Consider the following 21,128-nt stretch of genomic DNA (forward strand, 5'->3'; position numbering starts at 1 on the left):
AGGAGCTACGGGTGGCCCTAAGTGTTTAAGGTATCAGCCGAGGATTTGGTACTGTGACATTTCATACCAAGTTAGCCGAGACTCATGGTGGCAGTAGAGAAGGTAGTTGCTAATAACAAGTTACTTCTTTTCTCTTTTGCTGTTGGGAAATGGGAAGGGCCTAGTAGCCCAGTTCCTTAGCCTCAACATTAAATAGCAGTAGCTTGCAATATCTGGCAGGTGGAAATTACTAAGAGGGATAATTGATGCCCTCAAAAACTTGCCTAACAGAGCTTTGTACAACGTATTTTGGGAGTCACCAGCCAAGTGTGTGTGTTGACACAGATGATATCCATGCTGAGACTTGTTTGAGTGGAACATTTAGTAGCTTGGTAGGGCATGGATACAACATAGCTCTCCCTTTTCACCAGATGCGTTTGTATGCTGGGTAGCTCATAACTTAGTTCTGTCTCCTTCTCTCCCTACTAACAGAGAGCCATTTGTTTTAGTCCCTTCTATATTCTAGACTAATCTTCAAATGCAGTTTTGATCATGTCTTTCCCCATGTGTGAGCCTATAATAACTCCCCCTTGCTTGTTGTATCACATTCAGAATTCATACTAGAATTCAAAGCCTTAAATGATCTCCAACCTTTCCTCTTTTTAAACCCCAGCCAAGGAATACCCTTCAGTCATTTTGATGTCTTCAGGACCTAGTCCTACCACCCTCAGTAAGCCTTCTGCCTCCAGCTCAGGTTAATGCTTTCTTGCCATGGAGTAGTGGGGAGAGCCAAATGACCTCAGACCATGCACCAACCCCTCCAGATGACCACCATAAACTCTTCCTATTTCAATATTCAGTGACTTTCCGCCTTTATTCTCATCTGTACCAAGGGTGTTCTTTAATTATCACATGCTTCCTGCCTTCTCAGCGTGCTTTATGATCCTAGGATCAGAGATCTAGCCTGCAGATCTTGTTGATTGAAAGCAAGGCTGGAAACTTTGCTGTAGTGAGAAGGGCAGTAGATTTGGAGCCAGACTGATCTGGATTTGAATGGCAGTGCTCTCACTTACTAGTTTATGACCTTTCTGACCCCCATGTTTCTTATTCTTAGGCTTCCGCATTGATTTCCTCCTGTGCCAAGAAGTGGTGGCCTGAAGGAGGGGCAGTACCTTAGCAGGCATTCCAATGGGAATTTTGGAGCAAGCACTTGTAGTGGCCTCCCAGCTTACCATTTTCCTCATTCTGGTTTGTAGAATTGGAATGAAGAGTAAAAAAATTCTGGCAGAAATGAGTCTGAGAGGGAATGTTTTTCTGGAGAAATGTTCCTGAATCTTAGAGAAAAATGACCCATTTTGTAGAAAGTAATTTATAAGCCAGTGTGCTTTTGGCTCTCTAGATTTGGTTACTCTGACAAACATTATCTAACAGATATACAGTTCTCAGGTGTTCTAATCTTCAACAACAATCCCATTCAAAAAATAGCAAACTGTACCTAAAAGTACATTTGATTTTTGGATAATAATTTGAGTGTTGAATTTTTCCAGTAAACTGATCACGTGAGTAATGATTTGAGTCCTTCCCATCCTTCTTCACCCTCTTCACTTCCTCGTGCCTTCATGAACTTGGGAAACTGAGGCACACAAAGACGGTTTTGATACGGTCAGACTCACACCTCAAATCTTCATTAAAAGTTTTAGGGGTGCCTGGGTGGCTCAGTCAACTAAGCATCTGACTTCGGCTCAGGTCATGGTCTCATGGTTCCTGAGTTCAAGCCCCATGTCAGGCTCTGTGCTGACAGCTTGGAGCCTGGAGCCTGCTTCGGATTCTGCATCTCCCTCTCTCTCTCTCTGCCTCTTCCCTGCTTGCACTCTGTCTCTCTCTCAGAAATAAATAATAAACATTAAAAAAAGAAAAGAGTTTTAGAGGTAGGCAGCTCTGGTTTAAATCCTGCTTCCCCTGCTCTCCCTGCCTGACACCAGTTATTTTACCTGAGCCTATTTCCTTGACTCTAAATGAGATAAATTTTGTGACAGCTCAGCACAATGCCTGGTTCAAAGAAACAATGACTCTTGGTTTCCTTTCCCAGGGGTGCCAAATATCCATTCCAAGCATTGTTTTATTTACCTAGTCTGTCTTACTATAATATTTAAGTGTCTGAATATTATGTTATGTAAGAAATACATACGAGATATTTTTAAACGCACAGTATCCTATACTCAGAACTATCACAGAGCCAGTCAAAAAGAAAAAGAACATCCAAATTGCTCAGATTCACCACGTAAGTTTGGTTTGAGGGTACCCTAGATATTTGAGTTAGCTTAAGAGACAAGACTCTCAGTGATTTCCAGGTTACAGTAACTCTTTACCTACTTCTTAGTCATGTTTTCATTTCTAAATCCCACCTGTATCCTAATTACATGTCTGTCTTTACTCTGATGCAGCATTTCTGCCTGTGCTTTCTGCAATAAATGACATCATGTGCCCTGGGGGAAGTGATTGCTGGTGCGTGTATGCAGACTCACTCACTCAGTTCGTATTAGTTAATACTGGGGGGTGCAGTTGACAGATCCCCATCTGAAATTAGGAAAACCTATTGAAAGGGCCATCTCTCATTTGAGCATTTGGGCTTCAGGAACAACTGGAACCAACAACTTGAATGCCACCATGATTCTGTTTTTCTCTTCTGTGCACTTCTGATTCACCCCTATCACTTTGTAGACCAGCCACTTTATCCTTTTGGTCCATGTGGCAAAGGGTCCCTAGTCCAAAAATTTAGAAAAGGGACATAGTGATAACAGCTTGTGTCAGATGCCCATCCTGGGTCAGTCAGCTAGATTAGGAGGTCATGATCGTGTAAAGGTATGGTGCCTCCTTCAAGAATTATATGGATGAAGTGGGGTGAGGAGAAGCACACACAATGGGGGTGATGAGCACAGAGTTCCAGAGATGCCCACACACCCATCCTGCCATCCTAGTCAGTGAGATTTTAGCTAGGGATACAAAAAAATATTCCTGAACTGAGGGAGGTTGTTTACAGCCAAGTGATGGGAGATGGATGTAGAATCAAGTAAGTGCAATAGAGTAATGCTAGTTTTTTTTTTTTTTTTTTTTTTTTTTTTTTTTTTTTGAGAGAGAGACAGAGTAGGAGTAGGGGAGGGGCAGAGAGAGAGGGAGACAAAGAATCCGAAGCAGGCTCTAGGTCCGAGCTGTTAGCACAGAGCCCAACACAGGGCTCAGGCCCACGAACCATGAGATCACGACCTGAGCTGAAGTCAGTCGCTTAACCGACTGAGCCACCCTCGCGCCTCAGATGGTAGTTCTGTAATAATGAGTGTACAGGTTAGAGTAGGGTAAAGAATAGACAGTCAGGTTAGATCAGATACAACTAACTTCTGTTAACAGTGATGGCTACACAGCTGGGCACATTGAAGGCTTTCTGAAAAGAGCCATTTGAGTTACTGTTAGGAATTCTAGGGACTATGGATAGCCTTGGCATTTTCTGAGTATAAACATCATGTGCTTTTTTATTGAGAGGCCTCTTCACCAGCATGCCTTTTTAAATTATTCATCGAATTCTTTAACAAAGATATAATTCTTTAACAAAGATAACACCTTGAGGGGTTGTTTTTTGTTTTTGTTTTTTTTTTTTGAGTTTCAGCCACTTGTGTTTTGGAGAATTCAGATGATCTGAACATGAGTTCCCTTTGATAGCTGTCTAAACTGATATTCATCAATTTGTTTCATAATCCATGTGGTCTGGCACTAAATTGCTTGTTAATCATAGATTCCTTGCTTGTAAGCTGAAGACATGCTTTTGTTCCTTGTCACAGAGCCCGAGAGCTTTTGTCATAGGCCCCATCCTTTGCTGTTATAGTGACCTGCATTATATCCATAAGTGGTCTCGCATATTGTCCTTCAGTTTGCTCTTTTTCAGACAGATCAAACCAATCCTTTTCCCATCTTCTATATTACTGGGTCGGTTTTCTGCATCTTATTCCACAAATCCACATCCTTGAAGGGTGGGTGCCACAGGCTGTGCACAGTTTGCTCCAATTTCGTCCGTCATCTTGGTGTTGCCTTTCACCTCTACAGTTTACCAAAGCTTTTCATGTCCTTCATCTCTGCTGCCTACCCTCTCTCATCCTTTCTTTTATTTCTTAATTAAACTTTTCGTTTTGAGATTATCATAGTTTCACATGCAGTTATGAGAATTAATACAGAGAGATACCCTATATTGTTTACCAAGGCTCCCCGAATGATAACATCATCATGCAAATCTGTTGTACAGTATCATAACCAGGATGTTGACATTGATACAATCAGGATATAGAACAACTGCCTTGACATTTTGACATGTAGATTCCTTCTCATCATTCACTCCTGTTTTTCACTCCTCTCCTATACTCTTCTTCCCACTTCTCACTTACATATTCATTGCCCCAGGGATTTAACTGAGTTAAGGATGCTGCAAGACTAATTTTTTCTTTAATAGGTTGGCTAAATTCTCATGTCAGAATTTCTAGGAATGGTAGTTTCCATTCCTCTTTATTTGTCTGGAATAGATATCATGTGGATTGTCTATGGTAGCCCTAAAATTCACATGAAGACCTGGTCCGCTGTGAGTTCCGCTTGCCTGAATTTCAGGCAGGTCACATGAGGATGAGGCATGTGCGGGAGCTGGTGTGGTACTAATTATTTGGGACTTCAGAGCCCTAATCAAAGGCACTTTCTTCCCCCAAAGGACAGTTCTGCACAGAGGATGTAGACGAGTGTCTGCTGCAACCTAACGCTTGTCAGAACGGAGGCACCTGCACCAACCGCAACGGGGGCTATGGCTGCGTGTGTGTCAATGGCTGGAGTGGAGACGACTGCAGTGAGAACATCGATGACTGCGCCTTTGCCTCCTGCACTCCCGGCTCCACGTGCATTGACCGCGTGGCCTCCTTCTCTTGCATGTGCCCTGAAGGAAAGGCAGGTGAGGCCAGCAGGACAGAACTGGAGTTCACGGAAGGGGCCGGGGAGCATTCAGGATCTTTTAATGAGCATCTGTAGGAACATGTTAGTCAAGTGTTAATTCTGGAAGTGTAATTGCTAGCTCAAGTGCTATGAAAGTAGTCTTCTTTAGGGCTTTTGGCTCTCATCTTAAATCTGCATACCTCAGTTTTTCATCCCCCTAAAATGAAAGTTAGTAACTATTGCCTTGGGAACTTCTGTTGACCTCCTTAAGATTTGAGGCTGAAAAGCACCTCAGGAATTAAGGTTAATTTCTCAGAAATTAAGACCAAATTACCAAGAAATGGATTTAGGAACTTCATTTTGAGAAGAACTCTTTTACTCAGAAGGAGTTGGGAGGAGAGAAACATTTGAACGCATTCCAACTCTCAGTGTCTATGGAAATATTCCTCTAAGGGAAGAATTTTACTAACTGCAGAGTTAGTTGCTCTAGTCTCTGAAGGTAACAGCTCCCAGTCCTAGGGGTAGATAGCAGTGAAGGGAGGAATGTGACAGAAGAAGATAGCTTAACTGAGAATTTTGTACCCAGCACTTTTGAAATGTTCTCATTTCGGCTTTTGGAAAGGCCCCACCTCTAGCTTTGTAGACGAAGCATTAGTTACCTGTTCTTAAGCTAATTGCAGACTGGAAAATCCAGTTCCCATGTGAATTACATGGAACATGGGACGTAGTAATACCTTTAGAGTCCTGGGGGCACTTGAGCCAGGAATGTTGACACTATTAAAAAGCTACTCTAGTGTAGGCTTATGATGTTCAGCTGTTTTTTGTTTTTGTTTTTGTTTTGTCTTCTGAGGCTAGTCAAATCCTGGTGGCCCCATGATCGTCAGGTAGCAAGCATAATTTTAGGAAAGTAGTTGCTAAATAAAATATAATAAAATATAAGATACATGCAGTATTTGGAATATGTAGCAAAAAATTATTTGTTGTTTATTTGAAATTCAAGTTGAACTGGACATCCTCTATTTTTATTTGCTAATCTGGCAGCCCTCTCAGAAGGCTGTCTCCATTTTCATGTCACCATCCTCTGACCATCTCACTTTATGGCCTAGGATGCCTGTACCCTTGAGGAGAGGTCTCGCTGGGGGCTTAGGGTCAGAGCACGAGGGTTGTCCACAGAGGCTCCTTGCTTGCTGCTGGCTGCAGCATGTCCCTAAGGTAGGATTAGGCAAAGGGGAAGTTGCCTCTAAATCTCCATGTTGGACTTTGGTGAAGTGAGCATAAGATTTTCCCAACTCCATGAAAGAGAAAACTCTTCCTCAAGTAAGGGACATTTTTTCTTTGTTCTCCTTGCCCCACCCTGTGTGACAGGTCTCTTGTGTCATTTGGATGATGCATGCATCAGCAATCCTTGCCATAAGGGGGCACTGTGTGATACCAACCCCCTGAACGGGCAGTATATTTGCACCTGCCCCCAAGGCTACAAAGGCGCTGACTGCACAGAAGATGTGGATGAATGTGCCATGGGTAAGTACACGGAACCTTCCCTATGCCTCATGGTGTCTGTCGAGCTCAGTGAGCATTCAGACAGAAGCACATTTTACTCTAGGAGCATGTTACACCCAAACCTCCGATCTCTCCTGTTACGTGCTTACTGTTTATAACCCCCCAATGTAAACATATATTCTCTTCTAAGAACTGAGTAAATGGGAAGTCTGTACCTGATTCCTAACAGGAAGCCCTACCCAAGTGACAGTTCGGGCAAAAGAACAGAGATGCACAAGAGTTGAAATTGCTTTAGTCTTGCCTTGCCTTGGCTTCTTCCTTTCTTCTTTGTATTTTAAGGAAGAAAATAGTAAATTGAGAACCGGATTATTAAAGGCCTAGCCCTAATGCTGTCATTATGCAGAGTCAGATCCACTTCTGCAATCCATATTTGTGGAAATTCTATCAAAGTACTTTGATTCCAGTAATTGGTGCTTGTGTTTTCTAGCCAATAGCAATCCTTGTGAGCATGCAGGAAAATGTGTGAATACAGATGGTGCCTTCCACTGTGAATGTCTGAGGGGCTATACAGGGCCTCGTTGTGAGTTGGATATCAATGAGTGCCATTCCGACCCCTGCCAGAACGATGCGACCTGTCTGGATAAGATTGGAGGCTTCACGTGTCTGTGCATGCCAGGTACATGGGCCCGTCAGTATGTGGGATCTAGACAAGAGACAGTGCCCTGCAGTTCTCTTAGGCGGAGCACTCAGTACAGGGTGGCAATCCCATGAGCTCTGTCAGCATTTAATTCCCAATAATGACAGGGTTGCTAGCCAAGGGGACCCTTAAGGAGTAAGGCAGTGCTAGAATTCTTAGAGTGATGGACACTAAATTAAACAAGTCCATATATCAACATCAGTTACATGTAAGAGAAAAATTCAGAAGTGATTGTTTTTATGCAAGTATTCTTTGGTTTAACAAAGGATTTACCATAACAGTCCTATAAATAGCAAGGTTTCCTAATCTCTTGATACATTATAAATACCGTACTATTCCATTTATAAAAATTATTTTACCCGTAATTGTTTAGGAACTTGCTATTTATCCGTAGTAATGTGCATATTGTTAGTTGTACTCTTGAATGCTTCTACAGAAACCATTTCTTGAATTCTCAGAGAGCACAGGTAAGTCCAGTTTAAAATGACATTTGAGGGGCGCCTGGGTGGCTCAGTCAGTTGAGTACTGATCCCAGTATTGTGGGATCAAGCCCCTTGTCGGGCTCCACGCTGAGCATGGAGCCTGCTTAAGATTCTGTCTTCCCCTGCCCCTCTGCCCCTCTCCCCCACTCGTGTTCTCTCTCTCTAAAAAAAAATAATAATAATTTAAAAAATGAAAAAATGACATGTGATAGTGGCTGCTTTACTTGATTAAGCCTGCTAGCCAGTCTAGCACTGGAAGGCCCTCCTGACCTTGACTTGTACCCTGAGAGCAACAGGATCTCCAGGTCAGCGGGTCTGTGTGAACATTGATTGGGGACCCTATGGGCCTGGCACTGCTCTGAAAGTGAAGCAGGGCCTGGTCAGAGAATGTAGGAGTGTCTTTGCTGGCATGCTATATTTTACCAGTGTCTTTGGAGGTAACCTTTTCTCCCTCTTCACAGTGACGTGCGTTTCTCACCGTATGCTCCTATCTCACTGACACTTGCAGTGACTATTTCCCATCAGGGGAGACTCCGCTTTGCCTTCTGCAGAAATGTTCATGCTCGTAGAGGATGTAGTCATCTGCAAATTTGTGCTTTCTTGGCTAGAATATGCCTTTCTTTCTAAGCCACTTGTGTGGTCTAATTTGTTCAGGTTTCAAAGGTGTGCATTGTGAATTGGAGATAAACGAATGTCAGAGCAACCCTTGTGTGAACAATGGTCAGTGTGTAGATAAAGTCAATCGCTTCCAGTGTCTGTGTCCGCCTGGTAAGTGCCCACCACCTGCCCCTGTTTTCTTTGAAAGCACAAAGCTGACTGACCACAGGGAAGGGAGGAGGAGAGAATGTGTGTGGGCTGTACATGAGGAAGTCATTAAAGTGAGCACTTCGGAATCGGAGTGTGTACAGAAACGGGGAGTTTGTTTCAGCTAGTGTATCATCCAAATCCTTTGTGGCCAGAAGTCCAAGTCTATTCTGAATGGCCCATGACCTCTCTGTCTGTGTATATATTTCAGAAAGTTCATACCTCACAGAAGCCTTAGTTGTAGGCTATTCAGGGATTTTCCCCCGCCATGGGTCATATTCTTGAAGCCCCTCTGTGAGACTTTTATTGTTAGATATTTCACCCTAGGTCCAGAAACAGACAACACAAGTCAGTTTTTTCCAAAGAATGCTCTGTGTCTCCTTTTGCCCCCCAAAGCTACTGTTGAAGACATGCCAAATTTTCTGCCACAGACAATAGCCTCTCCTTGTTATTTCTCCAGAGAGAAGGTCCCAGTCCTCTGAAGCTACCCTCACTTGTTTGAGGGCTCCATGTATAACCATTCTGTCCCTACTTCAGCTGCAAGTGAAATCTGTACTGGGAATAAACAGAGGTTGAGACACTCACAGTTGTCTCTGATGCCCTGAGCTTCACCCGGTTATCCCAGTTACCTGCTGGGGAGAATAATTTTATGTTTGCTGAGCCACTGGTTTAAGCCCTTTGTAGACCTTAGATGGATAGACATAGGGGAATCCTTTGACTCGTGTCATCACTCTGCCCTTTTAAGGTTTCACTGGGCCAGTTTGCCAGATTGATATTGATGACTGTTCCAGTACTCCGTGTCTGAATGGGGCAAAGTGTATTGATCACCCAAATGGCTATGAATGCCAGTGTGCCACAGGTAAGATTGTTCTCACTTTCTGTTCACCTGATATGTCTGTCTGAACAAAATAGGAGGCTGTCCTCTACTCGCTGCCCTACCAGGCCAGTCCACTAATGAGCTGCTCTGTGTTTAGAGAGAGCTGCTTCCAGCATAGTTTTTGCTTCTCTCACGGTTTCCTCCTACAACACCTGCCTCCTTCTCCACCACAATAGTGGCCTAGCTTGGACATTTCCATTTGGTGTCCAGGTCTTTCTGGGATAGATTTTGGCAGCGGTGAGTTTCCAGCTGGCTTGACTTACTCCTTTGGGAAAGGGAAGAATTCCAGCTGAAAGCTATTTTTCACTAGGGCTTCTCAGCAGGAGACCTGTCTCTGTGTTTTTTGAGGCAAGTGATTGAACAAAGGCCCAGAAGTCTAAGGGCCATTGTGTGCAAGCGCAGAGGTTTTACGAGTACAAGACTGCCCAGCCCCTGAGAGTCAGGTGTGTTATCTGAATGGGAGAGAGAACTCTGGGAAAGTTTAGGTCCTCTTTCCTGACTTCTGCTACTACAGTGAAAAAGAATCTGTTTACACATATTCTGCATTTCTGATCTGTGGCCACATTTCTCATTTGGGAGTGGATTTGAATAAGTCAAACGTCCCTTATTACACATTTGCTTTTACACAGACCAGTATTATAGAGAAGGACTAGAAATTATTAGAAAAGATGATTTCTCAATTTATTTTTTATGTGACCGCTTAAGGGAAAAAGAAGTTATGAATATAATTCCAGACCTGTTTCTTATTTTGGAAGATTGATTCTTAAAGGATTTTAAACATCATGTGCATGATTTCTTTCTGATGACAGAAAAGCAAACTAAGTCACAAAAATAAACATAGAGAATTAGTGTTTCAGTAGTACTGGAACATTACCATTTACTGGGCCTCCTTAGATTAGGTCCCGTCAGATGAACCAGTTCACTTCTTTCTCTTTTTGCAAACTGTTGCCTTTGGTTGGAGGAGTTCCAGATTTTGTCCTCCTCTGGCCAGATTATCCTCATGGAGAATAACCTCTGGAGAGAGTTTAAAAATCTTGAACTCATGTTTGAAAGGAAGAGAGCCCACCCCACCCCTCGCCTTTCTTTAAAATCCTTTAAAAGGGATTTAAAGTTGAATGAAGTCTTATTTTCCCTTTTTCTTTTAATGCTCATAAACTTTCATTCATTTTAATTAACAGGTACTTACTAAAAACTTAGTATATATGTAAGCACAGTACTCTGGGAGCATTTAAGAGGGATAAAGAAAAGTTCTCTGTATACTAAGGTCAGAATTGGGAAGATAAGATACACGTAACCATTAATACAGTATCTGTATGTTGGGTTTGGGAAGAAAGGGATAGAGAGGTAAAAATATAATGGAAAAATATTGAGAGCTAGTCCCCACTGAAGCCCAGTATGAAATGATGATGCAGTTAAAGTATCTCTGCAGTGAAACCCACTGATCATTTTGAGAAAGGTATTTGAATTCTACAAATTTTATTTGAAAAACTTTGTTTTAAACACAACTCTCTAGGATTGCCTTATAAATGGTTTGTTTCAGCTGCTCGTTGCCTGCGGTAGAAATGTTAGGACATGAGGTCTATAGTGGATGTGGCCACACTTATATTCAGGTGTGGAGTCTGCCTTGGTTTTCAAGCCTTCTTGGTAAAATTCCTTTCAAGGATTCACTGGTGTGTTGTGCGAGGAGAACATCGACAACTGTGACCCTGATCCTTGCCACCATGGCCAGTGTCAGGATGGGATTGATTCCTACACCTGCATCTGCAACCCGGGGTACATGGGTGCCATCTGCAGTGACCAGATAGATGAATGTTACAGCAGCCCTTGCCTGAATGATGGTCGCTGCATTGACCTTGTAAATGGCTACCAGTGCAACTGCCAGCCAGGCACGTCAGGTAAGCCCGCTCTCTTTATGTCTCCTCTGGAGTTTTCACTCTTCCTCAAAAACAATTTGCACAGATATCTCAGACTTTCTTGGCATATGCTTCGATACCTAAAAAACAGTTCTGATTCTGAAAAGCACAGCCAAAGCTTCAGCCAGAATCATCTCAGTCTCTAGTCAGTGGAGAAATTAGAGATAATAGTTTTGCAAAACTGATGACTGTGTGTGTGTGTGTGTGTGTGTGTGTGTGTGTGTGTGTGTGTGTGTTTTATTAGAAGAAGACACCCCACCTCAAAAAATCGAAATTATTATTTAAAATTGGAAACCCTCTTGCCTTCGTGTCTTGATTTGATTGTCCTTTTCCCTTGAACTTCCACCCCACTCAGAGTAATGAAGCTGGCCCTTTTCCCTCTCGCTCCCTCCTGTCCTTCCAGTTGTGTTTTTCTCTGTTTCAGAGTCCAGTATCTTTAATGTGACACTTCTCTTCTGCCGTGTTTCGGGTGGACCTTGGGCATTTGGGGGAATTCTCAGGGAGAGCAGAGACTTCACAGCACGGTCCAGTCATTGTAAATTAGAATGCACAGCCACCATTTCCCACCCCCGAGTTCAGTGCTGTTTCCCCGACTCTGGTTGAGTGACTGCTCGTTAGTTGGGAGGGCATGCTGCTCCTTGCTGGGGGAATGTTGAGTTATTTTCTCAGGCGGCAGCATTTCGCAGGTCTCACTGGAGTCTGTTTTACTTATTTGAGGAATAATTATGGTCACAACTGTGGTTAATGGACAGAGAAGTACTATGTCTCAGATCAAAGAAAATGTATTAGTGGAAGATTAACTAGTGTGTGCCTTTGTTAGAAGGGAACCTGCCAATACAAGAGAGTGATTTATTGAGAACTCATTCTTGATTTAAGGAAAATGGCCTACATAGGGGGCAAAGGTGGGGGAGGTGGTTAACTGCCCTCATTTTATTTTGTTATTTCCAAATCCATTTCTTCAAACTTGTCAAAGGCCCTGGTCTTCGTCCAGGACCTCATACATGCCAAGTTTGAAAACAAAGTCCTTTTTGAGTTGCTCAAGCATACGAAAAACATCCCATGCCTTCACAGTTGAAAGTGCCTTCCCCCTCCCCACGTTTAGATAACTCACTAAAAGGGCTGAATAGATCTTTGTGAAGCCTTCCAAAAGCAATTTGCTTCCGGGCTGGTCCCCAGACATGAGAAATTGCAGTACGAAAAGAAATTTGAGAGATTTACAAGCAATTGAATGGACGCCTTTAGAATGGTGGGGCTGTTTTAGGCTTTGCTATCATTCCCATTATAACAAACATACTAGAAACCTGGGTGAGTGGTGGGTTGGCAAGCACTTTGTTTTCTCTGGGATTATATCATTATGCCAGGATGTATCAGGTGTATTCCCTGGGGAGGACAGAGAAGGCAAGGTGTAAGTAGCTGTCACTGAGAAATGCAAGAAGTAAATATGAGTGGTGTGCAAGCAGCATAGAGTGAAGGCCCCAAAACCTCTCAGAAAACTGCCAAATCCCTTCCTGTGGCTGTTGGGAGAATTAAAGCAAAGAGATGTAGGCGTTATAAAAAAATCTTGGTCTATAATGGGTGGAGAAAGACCTGACGTGTACTATGGGCCTAGATGGACGGGTCTATTTTAATTAATCATTCTGAATAGACTTTTGAGTTCTAGAGTGAGAATCCATAACCCATTCATAACATGGTCCTAAGTTGGTAAGTTAGATTTTGGATGAGTATAAACAGAAGGGGTACTTTACCATGTGCTAGTTATAATTGTGGTTTCTCAATTACTGGGTACTTAAAGTGAGATAAATAACCCAGAATCACTTCTGAGGCTTCTTTCACCCATGGTCTTATGATGGGAAACTGTTTTAAGTAAGTTTCTTTAGGTTCTAAGTCACAGAAACCAACCTGACTAGTTTAAGGATTCCTTAGCAAACAAGCAAACGATAACTACAGAATAGACAAAAGATCTAGTGAAAGCACACAGAAGTATCTCACAGATTCCAAGTGAGAATTGATTGGTAAAGCTTTGCAGAGATTATCAGGAAGCAGAGCAATTTATAGACCACAGTTCATATAGTCCCACAGTTCATATTCCAGTGTCCCAATGAGAAAATTACATTGGCTCATCTTGGGCATGGTGTCTGGTCCTACTCAAATAAAATATAGCCTCCTGCGGCCTGCCATGGTTGATTGTAGGTGAATGGGGGTTTTCAGTCAAGGCTAGACACATCTCCTAAAAGTATCCAGGAGTATGGAAACTCTTGCCTCATTTGTGGCTAGTGAGGCAGCATGGCCTCGTTCATCACAGAGTGACCAGTGTGGTGTGGTGAAGCGGACAGAATCCAAAGTGCCTGGTTTACATCCTGGCTGTACTGCCGTAGTTGTGCAAGTCCACGATACAGTGGGTGTATTACAACTTGATGTACCAGTTGAGTGAGAAGACTAAAGAAAACTTATGTGAAGTGGGAGGCAGAGTACTTGCACATAATAATGGCTCAATAAATTTTAACGTAATTATTATTAATAAATATTAATACAAAATATGAGTGAATAAAAATTTTACAACTTTCAATGGAAATTTTGTTAGTTTAAAGCCTAGTTTTACTGGGCTTTAGTTTTAGAATTTTTAAACTACCAAAGTGTTTTTCTATGAGTTGGAAATAAGACATCACTAAATTCATGTTAAGTACATAACAAAGTATCATGAGTATTTTTATAAGATGATAGTAAAAATTATGATTGCTATATCCTTGCTGTTTAGTTACCCATATCTACAATTGCACCTTTATTAATATAGCTCTATCTAGGGTTGGCTGTATACTCTTTAGATTTCTTAACACCTAGCATCACATGCTATTTTTGTGGTAATACTGCATGGTTTCTTTTCTACTTTTATCTTTGCAGGTGTTAATTGTGAAATCAATTTTGATGACTGTGCAAGTAACCCTTGTGTCCACGGAGTCTGTATGGATGGCATTAATCGTTATAGTTGTGTCTGCTCACCGGGATTCACAGGTAACACCTTTTTTGTTGGGAGGTCCCTCCTTCAGCCCCATCACTTTGGGAAAGGGGCATATGAAGGAAAATCACTTTTCAAATGTTTCCTATTTCTTTGTCTCTTCGAAGGTTAGAAATGTGTTTCTGTACTTCTCTGGCCTAGTTTTCTACTTATAGGCCTTCCATAAATCATGACATGAAACTTTTCCTCAGTTAGGGTTTTTAGACCACATGTTTTTGGGTGTTTTTTTTATATTTTATTTATTTTTGAGAGAGAGAGGGAGACAGAGCACAAGTTGGGGAGAGGCAGAGAGAGAGAGGGAGACACAGAATCCGAAGAAGGCTCCAGGCTCTGAGCTGTCAGCACAGAGCCCAATGTGGGGCTTAAACTCACAAGCCGTGAGATCATGACCTGAGCCAAAGTTGGATGCTTAACCGACTGAGCCACCAGGTGCCCCTTTAGACCACATGTTATAGCTACCTGAAAAGCATTTCTAGTCAGACCATGAGTTTCTGTCACTGTGCTTGAGTTATATAGCTTTTACTGCCACCTTTAATTTGCTACACTTAATGAATGCCTTCTACAAAAGTATAGCCAAGATAAAATTCTATGAAAACACTAAATGCTTTTTTCTGAGTACTTCCTCTTATGGGAGATTGTTGGATGAGGCCAGAACTTGGGAGGACCAATGTAATTACTAAAAGTAGCCAGAACATTTACACATGCACGCTTGTGTGCACACACACAAACACAAATCTCTTTCTCTCTTTTTTGTTGTAAGATTGCCTTTATCTTTTACCCTTCCGATCCAAAAATTGCTAGAGGCTATTGAGAAATCTGAGGCACCTTACTGAGACACCTGTTTGTTAATGACATCATCAGAGGGCATATACAGTGCCTATCCTATTCTTTCTAGACGGTCCCACACGCAAGCAGGCACTTACATAATAATGTTACCATTTAATAAGTACCATGTGATCATTTGCAACCAATGTGAGAAATTTCCCTCAGAGCTTTTTAAACTATGACCTCCAAAGGCATTCAGGGCCAAGTGAAGTGAACGTCTGCCTCTTGCTTGCCGGGAACTTACTTTCTGCTGTATTTCACAAACCTTTTTCCTGCTTGGGTATGATCGCAGGTGCTAGGGAGTAATGTTTTTGGCCCACATGGGTCACCGTAATGTCTTCTCAGTGGAAGATCACTCAGAAGACAAGTATGATGACAGCCGTCGTATCTAGTGCCTAGCAGTGCTGGTAGTAGCCAGCTGTACTTCTGGTCCTGAAACTTGATACTGCAAGATGAAGTGACAGCCAACTGAATACACAAAAATTCCTGCTAGGTAGGATAATAGGTGCATTTTTGTTAAATAGGTAAGAAGAGAATAGCTACCATTTATTAAGAGCTTATTTTGAGCTAGGCGTTAGGTACCTAATCTCATTTAATTATCCACAGCTATTATCATTCCTATGGTATTGATGAAAAATCCAGAGCTTGGAGAGGTTAAGTAACATTACCAGTGCACTATGGCCAGGATTCCAGCCCAGGTGGTCCTACTCTAGAGCCTATGCCCGTTCTCACCTCACCGGCAGCCTAAGTGGGTGCCTGTTGTGACTTCTTTTTAGACATGTAAGCCTTACACTGGAACTTTTTTTTTTTTTCTGAAATGCCAGTAAGTCATATTCTCTCTCTTTTTAACATTCAGCAAACCAAGAAGGTCAAGGAGGGAGGACATAGGCTAAAATATTCTAAAATAAACCTAAGGTGTAGCATGAAATTACATAACCAAGAAGTGGAATGTTTTGGTTACTGGGTGGTACTCTGTTCTTGGAACGATTTTCTATGTCTATTTTTTTTTCAGTTGTTTTTTGCTTTTTTAATCAGCTGCCCAAAATACCAGAGACAACTGTGGCATTATATATACATGAGCTTAGATGTGAGATGTTTTATTCTTTCCTTTGTTTTATTTTAACACTAGTACTTTTTTTTTTTTTTTTTACAATTCTCATAACAGCTTTGACAGATTTAAATGAGTTTTTCTTTTTAAGACTAAATTCTGTTTTCTCCGCAGACCTCTTGTTTTTAATGTCTATTTGAGAGAGAGAGCGCACATGCGTGTGCATGCATGCAAGCAGGGGAGGGGCAGAGAGAGAGAGAGAGAGGGAGAGAGAATCCCAAGCATGCTCTGTGATAACAGCCTGGAAGCCTGATGAGGGACTTGATCTCAGGAACCAGAAGATCATTCTTGAGCCAAAATCAAGAATCGGACGTTAAACCAACTGAGCCACCCAGGATCTCTTTATACTTAACTGATTGAATGGGAAATGTAAGAAATCAAGTGCTACTTCTAGAAGCTACTTCTCAGTTTACAAACTACTTTTTCAGTTTTGCCTTCATATTTATTATTTTGCTGACTTCTCATAACAGTCCATAAAAGCAAATAGGTTGAATAAGAAACCAAAAGCACAGGTAACAAAAACCAAACTAAACAAGCAGGACTCCATTAAACTAAAGTGCTTCTGCACAGCAAGGAACAATAAACTGAAAAGGCAGCCTATAGAGCAGGAGAAAATATTCAGATATAAAACAATATATCTGAAAAAGGGTTAATATCAAAAATATATAAAGAGCTCATACAACTCAATAGCAAGGAAGCAAATAATCCAATTTAAAAATGGGCAAAGAGCAAGAAAAAAAATTTTGAAACTATGTATGTTGATGGATATTAGCTATACTTACCACAGTGATCCTTTTGCAGTATATACAAATATCAAATCATTACGTTGCACACCTGGGACTAATATGTTATATGTCAGTTATAGCTCAATCTTTAAAAAACACAGGCAGAAGTAGCTAAACACAATTTTAGAAACTATTATTGGAAAATTCCCAGGAATTTCCAGATAGAGGATACTGGAAGTATCTACTGTAATTTTCAGAGCTACATGATTTAACCAGAGACTGATTGTATTTTTAAGTTATAAATCATTATTTGTACTTAGAAACCCAACATCATCTGAAACAGGTAAAGTTTTGAAAGCCTCATAGTCTGCCACACCGTAGTGATTTTCAAAAAGCATTTGAAAGGCTAATCATGAGTAACAAGTCTACCAAAATAGCTAATCCTCACTATAATGTCATTATAAAACTAATCACGAAAATACCATAAGAAAACATATATATGAGTTTTGTAATCTCGTCTCTCTCTAAATTTCTTTCTTTTTTTAATTTTTTAATGTTTCTTTTATTTTTGAGAGAGAGAGAGTGACAGAGTGAGAGCAGGAGAGGGGCAGAGAGAGAGGGGGACACAGAATCCGAAGCAGGCTCCAGGCTCCAAGCTGTCAGCACAGAGCCCGACGCAGGGCTCGAACTCACGAACCAAACCATGAGATCATGACCTGAGTTGAAGTCGGACGCTTAACCAACTGAGCCACCCAGGCGCCCCTCTAAATTTCTTATAGTAGTTCCTCATCAGTAGTGAAGTGTATAAATGTTTATAAAGTATAAATTTATAATTACGTTTATAAGTTATAAATTATTTAAATATAGAACCACTAGTCTAGATTAAGAGACCCTGAATTGTTTTCTCAGTTACCAGAAGACAATAAAGTTATGCTTAGAATACTCTTCTTTCTGAGGCAGAAAATGGATTAATACAACTCTAAGAATGAAAGCAAAATGGCTTTCTTTTTAACCAATATAATCATTAAATTAAATTATATATTTATAATTTGTAAACATTGAGCATGCAATTGCTTTTTGGTTCTTTGGCCCTCAGTTAACCTAATAATGTCATATCCTGAACAGGCACACTGCTAAGAACAAGGAGTCTTGCAGTAATACTAAAATCAATTCATACTACTCAGCCACAAAAAAGAATGAAATCTTGCCATTTGAGACAACATGAATGGGCTTTATGCTCAGGGAGATAAGTCAGAGAAAGACAAATACTATGTGATATCTCTTGTGTGCAGAATATTAACAAGCAAAACTCATAAAAATAGAAGAAAATGGTGGCTAGGAGGGGCAAGGCTAGTTAGGGAGATGTATTTAAGGGTGCAAACTTGAAACTAGTAGGTAAATAAGGTCTGGAGATCTGTTGTACCAGCACAGTGATTATAGTCAGCAATACTGTATAATAAACTTCAAAGTTGCTAAGAGAGTGAGTCTTAATTGTTCTCACCACAAAAAAGAAATGATAATTATGTGACATAATAGAGGTGTTAGGTAACATTAAAGTGGTAATCTATTGCAATATATAAATGTATTAAATCAGTACGCCATATACCTTAAACTTATACAGTGTTATACATCAATTCTATCTCAATCAAAATATTAACAAAACACAAAAAGTAGATAAGGAAGTTTTATTATTCCCATTAAACAACTAAGACAACTGAGAGAGAGAACTTGATGTGTCCATGCAATGTATACAAATATATTTTGTATATTTTGAGCCCCCCAGCTAGTGAGTCATACAGCTAGGATTGTGAGTTCCCAGAAGGCAGGAACCTCCCTAATCATCTTTTTAGCCGGTGTCTAAACACAGTGTCTAGCATGGAAGAAACACTCAATAAATACTTCGGAATGAATGACTAGAACTCAAATATGGGACTTCTGACATCCAACTCCAGACTCTCCAGTCTGGACTATAGCATGTTTTCATTTATTAAACACTAATTTGTTGAGTACCTACAAGGTGAGAAACATTGATTAACTTCTCATTCAGTAGTTCCTGAGTCCAATGAGGCCCATAGCCTTGTGCTGGGCATTTCTGATGCTGGGTGGAAACTCCCTAGGGGTAGGACCTTGATAGTGAAGCAGCGGTCAGTCCACATGGTAGACTGCAAAAGGAGGCACTTAACCCTCCTCATTAAAGATGGCTGGAACATTGATTCTGGGAAGGGTTTTTAAAGCAAATGAGGAAAACGTGAGAAGAGTGGCTTCTGAGAAAATGCTTCCTAAAAAGGATAGAAAAAGAAGGCTTTTTCCTCTTATTTTCCACTGAAGAGCAGGCTAAGGATAGCTGTGTAAAGAGTTCTGGCTCATATCTTGGTGCCAGTGGCAAATGTCTAAAAAAAATTCTGAGGTTGAGGCTAAGAAAATAGTACTTTAAAATAAGTTATTAATAAAACACTTAAGAGGAAAACAGCAACCACTACCAGATTATGGGACTTTACCACAAGAACCACCAATAATGGTTTAGAGAGCAACAGAGAGTGAAAAAAATGTTAATACCCATACTTTAAAGGGGTGTGGATCTATTTCATTTGGAATTTCCTGTTCTAAATGCAGGGTTACTCTTTCTTAAATAAAAGTGCATGTTTTTATCTGAATCAGAAAATTGTATTCTTTGAAACTTATAAATTCCTTCACAGCAGTTGCTTGTTGCCACTCATTTACAGAATTATGGGTTATTTCAAAATTTTATATCATTTTGGAATATATAGTTAAATCTCAATTATTCAAAATTTAACAAAGCTAAACTCTTATAAGTGGCACGCTTTCTTCAGCTTAAAGCATCAAACGTCAAGGTTATAGCAGACATCTTTTCCAAGCGCAGTCTTGGGTAGGTTTTAGAGGAAGAATATATTCACTTAATTTCATATATTCTGAGCATTTACATTATTACATGAAGATAAAGTAATAATTGTCTACGTCATAGTTTTTCAAAATGGAATATTTGAACCATCTGCATTATTTAAAATTGGTTTTCTGGACTCCATGTATCATAATCTGTGGTGAGAGGGCCTAAGAATCTCCTTTTAAAACAAGTATTTTAGGGGCACGTGGGTAGCTAAGTCTGTTAAGCATCTGACTTCAGCGCAGGTCATGATCTCACAGTTCGTGAGTTCAAGCCCTGCATCAGGCTCTCAGCTGTCAGTGCAGGGCCTGCCAAATATCCTCTGTCTCCCTCTCTCTCTCTCTCTCTGCCCCTCCCCTGCTCACATACGCTCTCTCCCTCTCTCTCTCTCAGAAATAAACAAACATCAAAGAAGAATATAAAATAAAAATAATAAAACAAGTATTTTAAATGATTCTTTTTGCACATTAAGGTTGAGAACCACTGGTCTAGATTAAGAGATTGAATTGTTCTCTCAATTATCAGAAGACAATAAAATTATGCTTAGAATACTCTTGTTTCTGAGGTGGGAAATGGATTAATACAACTCTGAGAATGAAAGCAAAATGGCTTTTTATCTACTATAACATTAAATTAAGTTAGTAGCTTATTCACTAAGTATTCCAGGTGATTGAGCTATCCCATATGTGGAAATGTAGGAGGTTGACTAACTGAAAAAATTAATGCACAGTGAACCAGCTGAGAGCAGTGATAAAAGCTTCTTCGAGAGTACTCAGAACAGCAGCAAGAGGAACAGCCAACTTTGGTAACATTTGATGTTCTCTTTTTGAATCCTTGTGGAGTTTCCGTTTCTAAGATGGAGTAAAGAAGAAATACATATCAAAACAGTGCAGTGCTGTTCCAGCATTTCCTTAACTTGGCTGCATTATCAAGACTGTGCTGTTTACTACTTCCTCACATGGTGCTAAGTGCTCTTGGGTGTCTTATTACTTAAATCCTGACATTTGGTGCCCAAGGCATCTTACAGCCTGTGCAGAGAAAGTTGTCAACACAGCATCTCCCATAGTTCTGGGTCTATTCCCTAAACATTTTGGATTTGACAAATACTGTTTCCGTCCTCTTCAGGGCAGAGATGTAACATCGACATTGATGAGTGTGCCTCCAATCCCTGTCGCAAGGGTGCAACGTGCATCAACGACGTGAATGGTTTCCGCTGTCTATGCCCCGAGGGACCCCATCACCCCAGCTGCTACTCACAGGTGAACGAGTGCCTGAGCAGTCCCTGCATCCATGGGAACTGTACCGGAGGCCTCAGCGGGTAGGTGGCTGCCATGTATGAACAGT

General features: G+C 40.9%; 1 protein-coding gene across 3 annotated transcripts in view; it reads left to right on the top strand.

Annotated features, from left to right (window-relative positions):
* NOTCH2 (notch receptor 2) overlaps positions 1–21,128 on the top strand; it is a 165,751-nt gene that overhangs the window by 101,264 nt on the left and 43,359 nt on the right. Inside the window, exons 6-13 of one of the 3 annotated variants that reach the window (XM_047869286.1) lie at positions 4,724–4,957; positions 6,304–6,459; positions 6,926–7,114; positions 8,272–8,385; positions 9,167–9,280; positions 10,960–11,193; positions 14,110–14,220; positions 20,910–21,102. In XM_047869286.1, the coding sequence (XP_047725242.1) occupies positions 4,724–4,957; positions 6,304–6,459; positions 6,926–7,114; positions 8,272–8,385; positions 9,167–9,280; positions 10,960–11,193; positions 14,110–14,220; positions 20,910–21,102 (1,345 nt within the window). Of the gene's footprint in view, positions 1–4,723; positions 4,958–6,303; positions 6,460–6,925; positions 7,115–8,271; positions 8,386–9,166; positions 9,281–10,959; positions 11,194–14,109; positions 14,221–20,909; positions 21,103–21,128 lie in introns of those variants that run through there. The other 2 variants (XM_047869287.1, XM_047869289.1) reach the window with 2 other exon arrangements.

The sequence above is a fragment of the Prionailurus viverrinus genome, chromosome C1 (genome assembly GCF_022837055.1).
Source record: "Prionailurus viverrinus isolate Anna chromosome C1, UM_Priviv_1.0, whole genome shotgun sequence".
NCBI classification, from domain to species: Eukaryota; Metazoa; Chordata; class Mammalia; order Carnivora; family Felidae; genus Prionailurus; species Prionailurus viverrinus.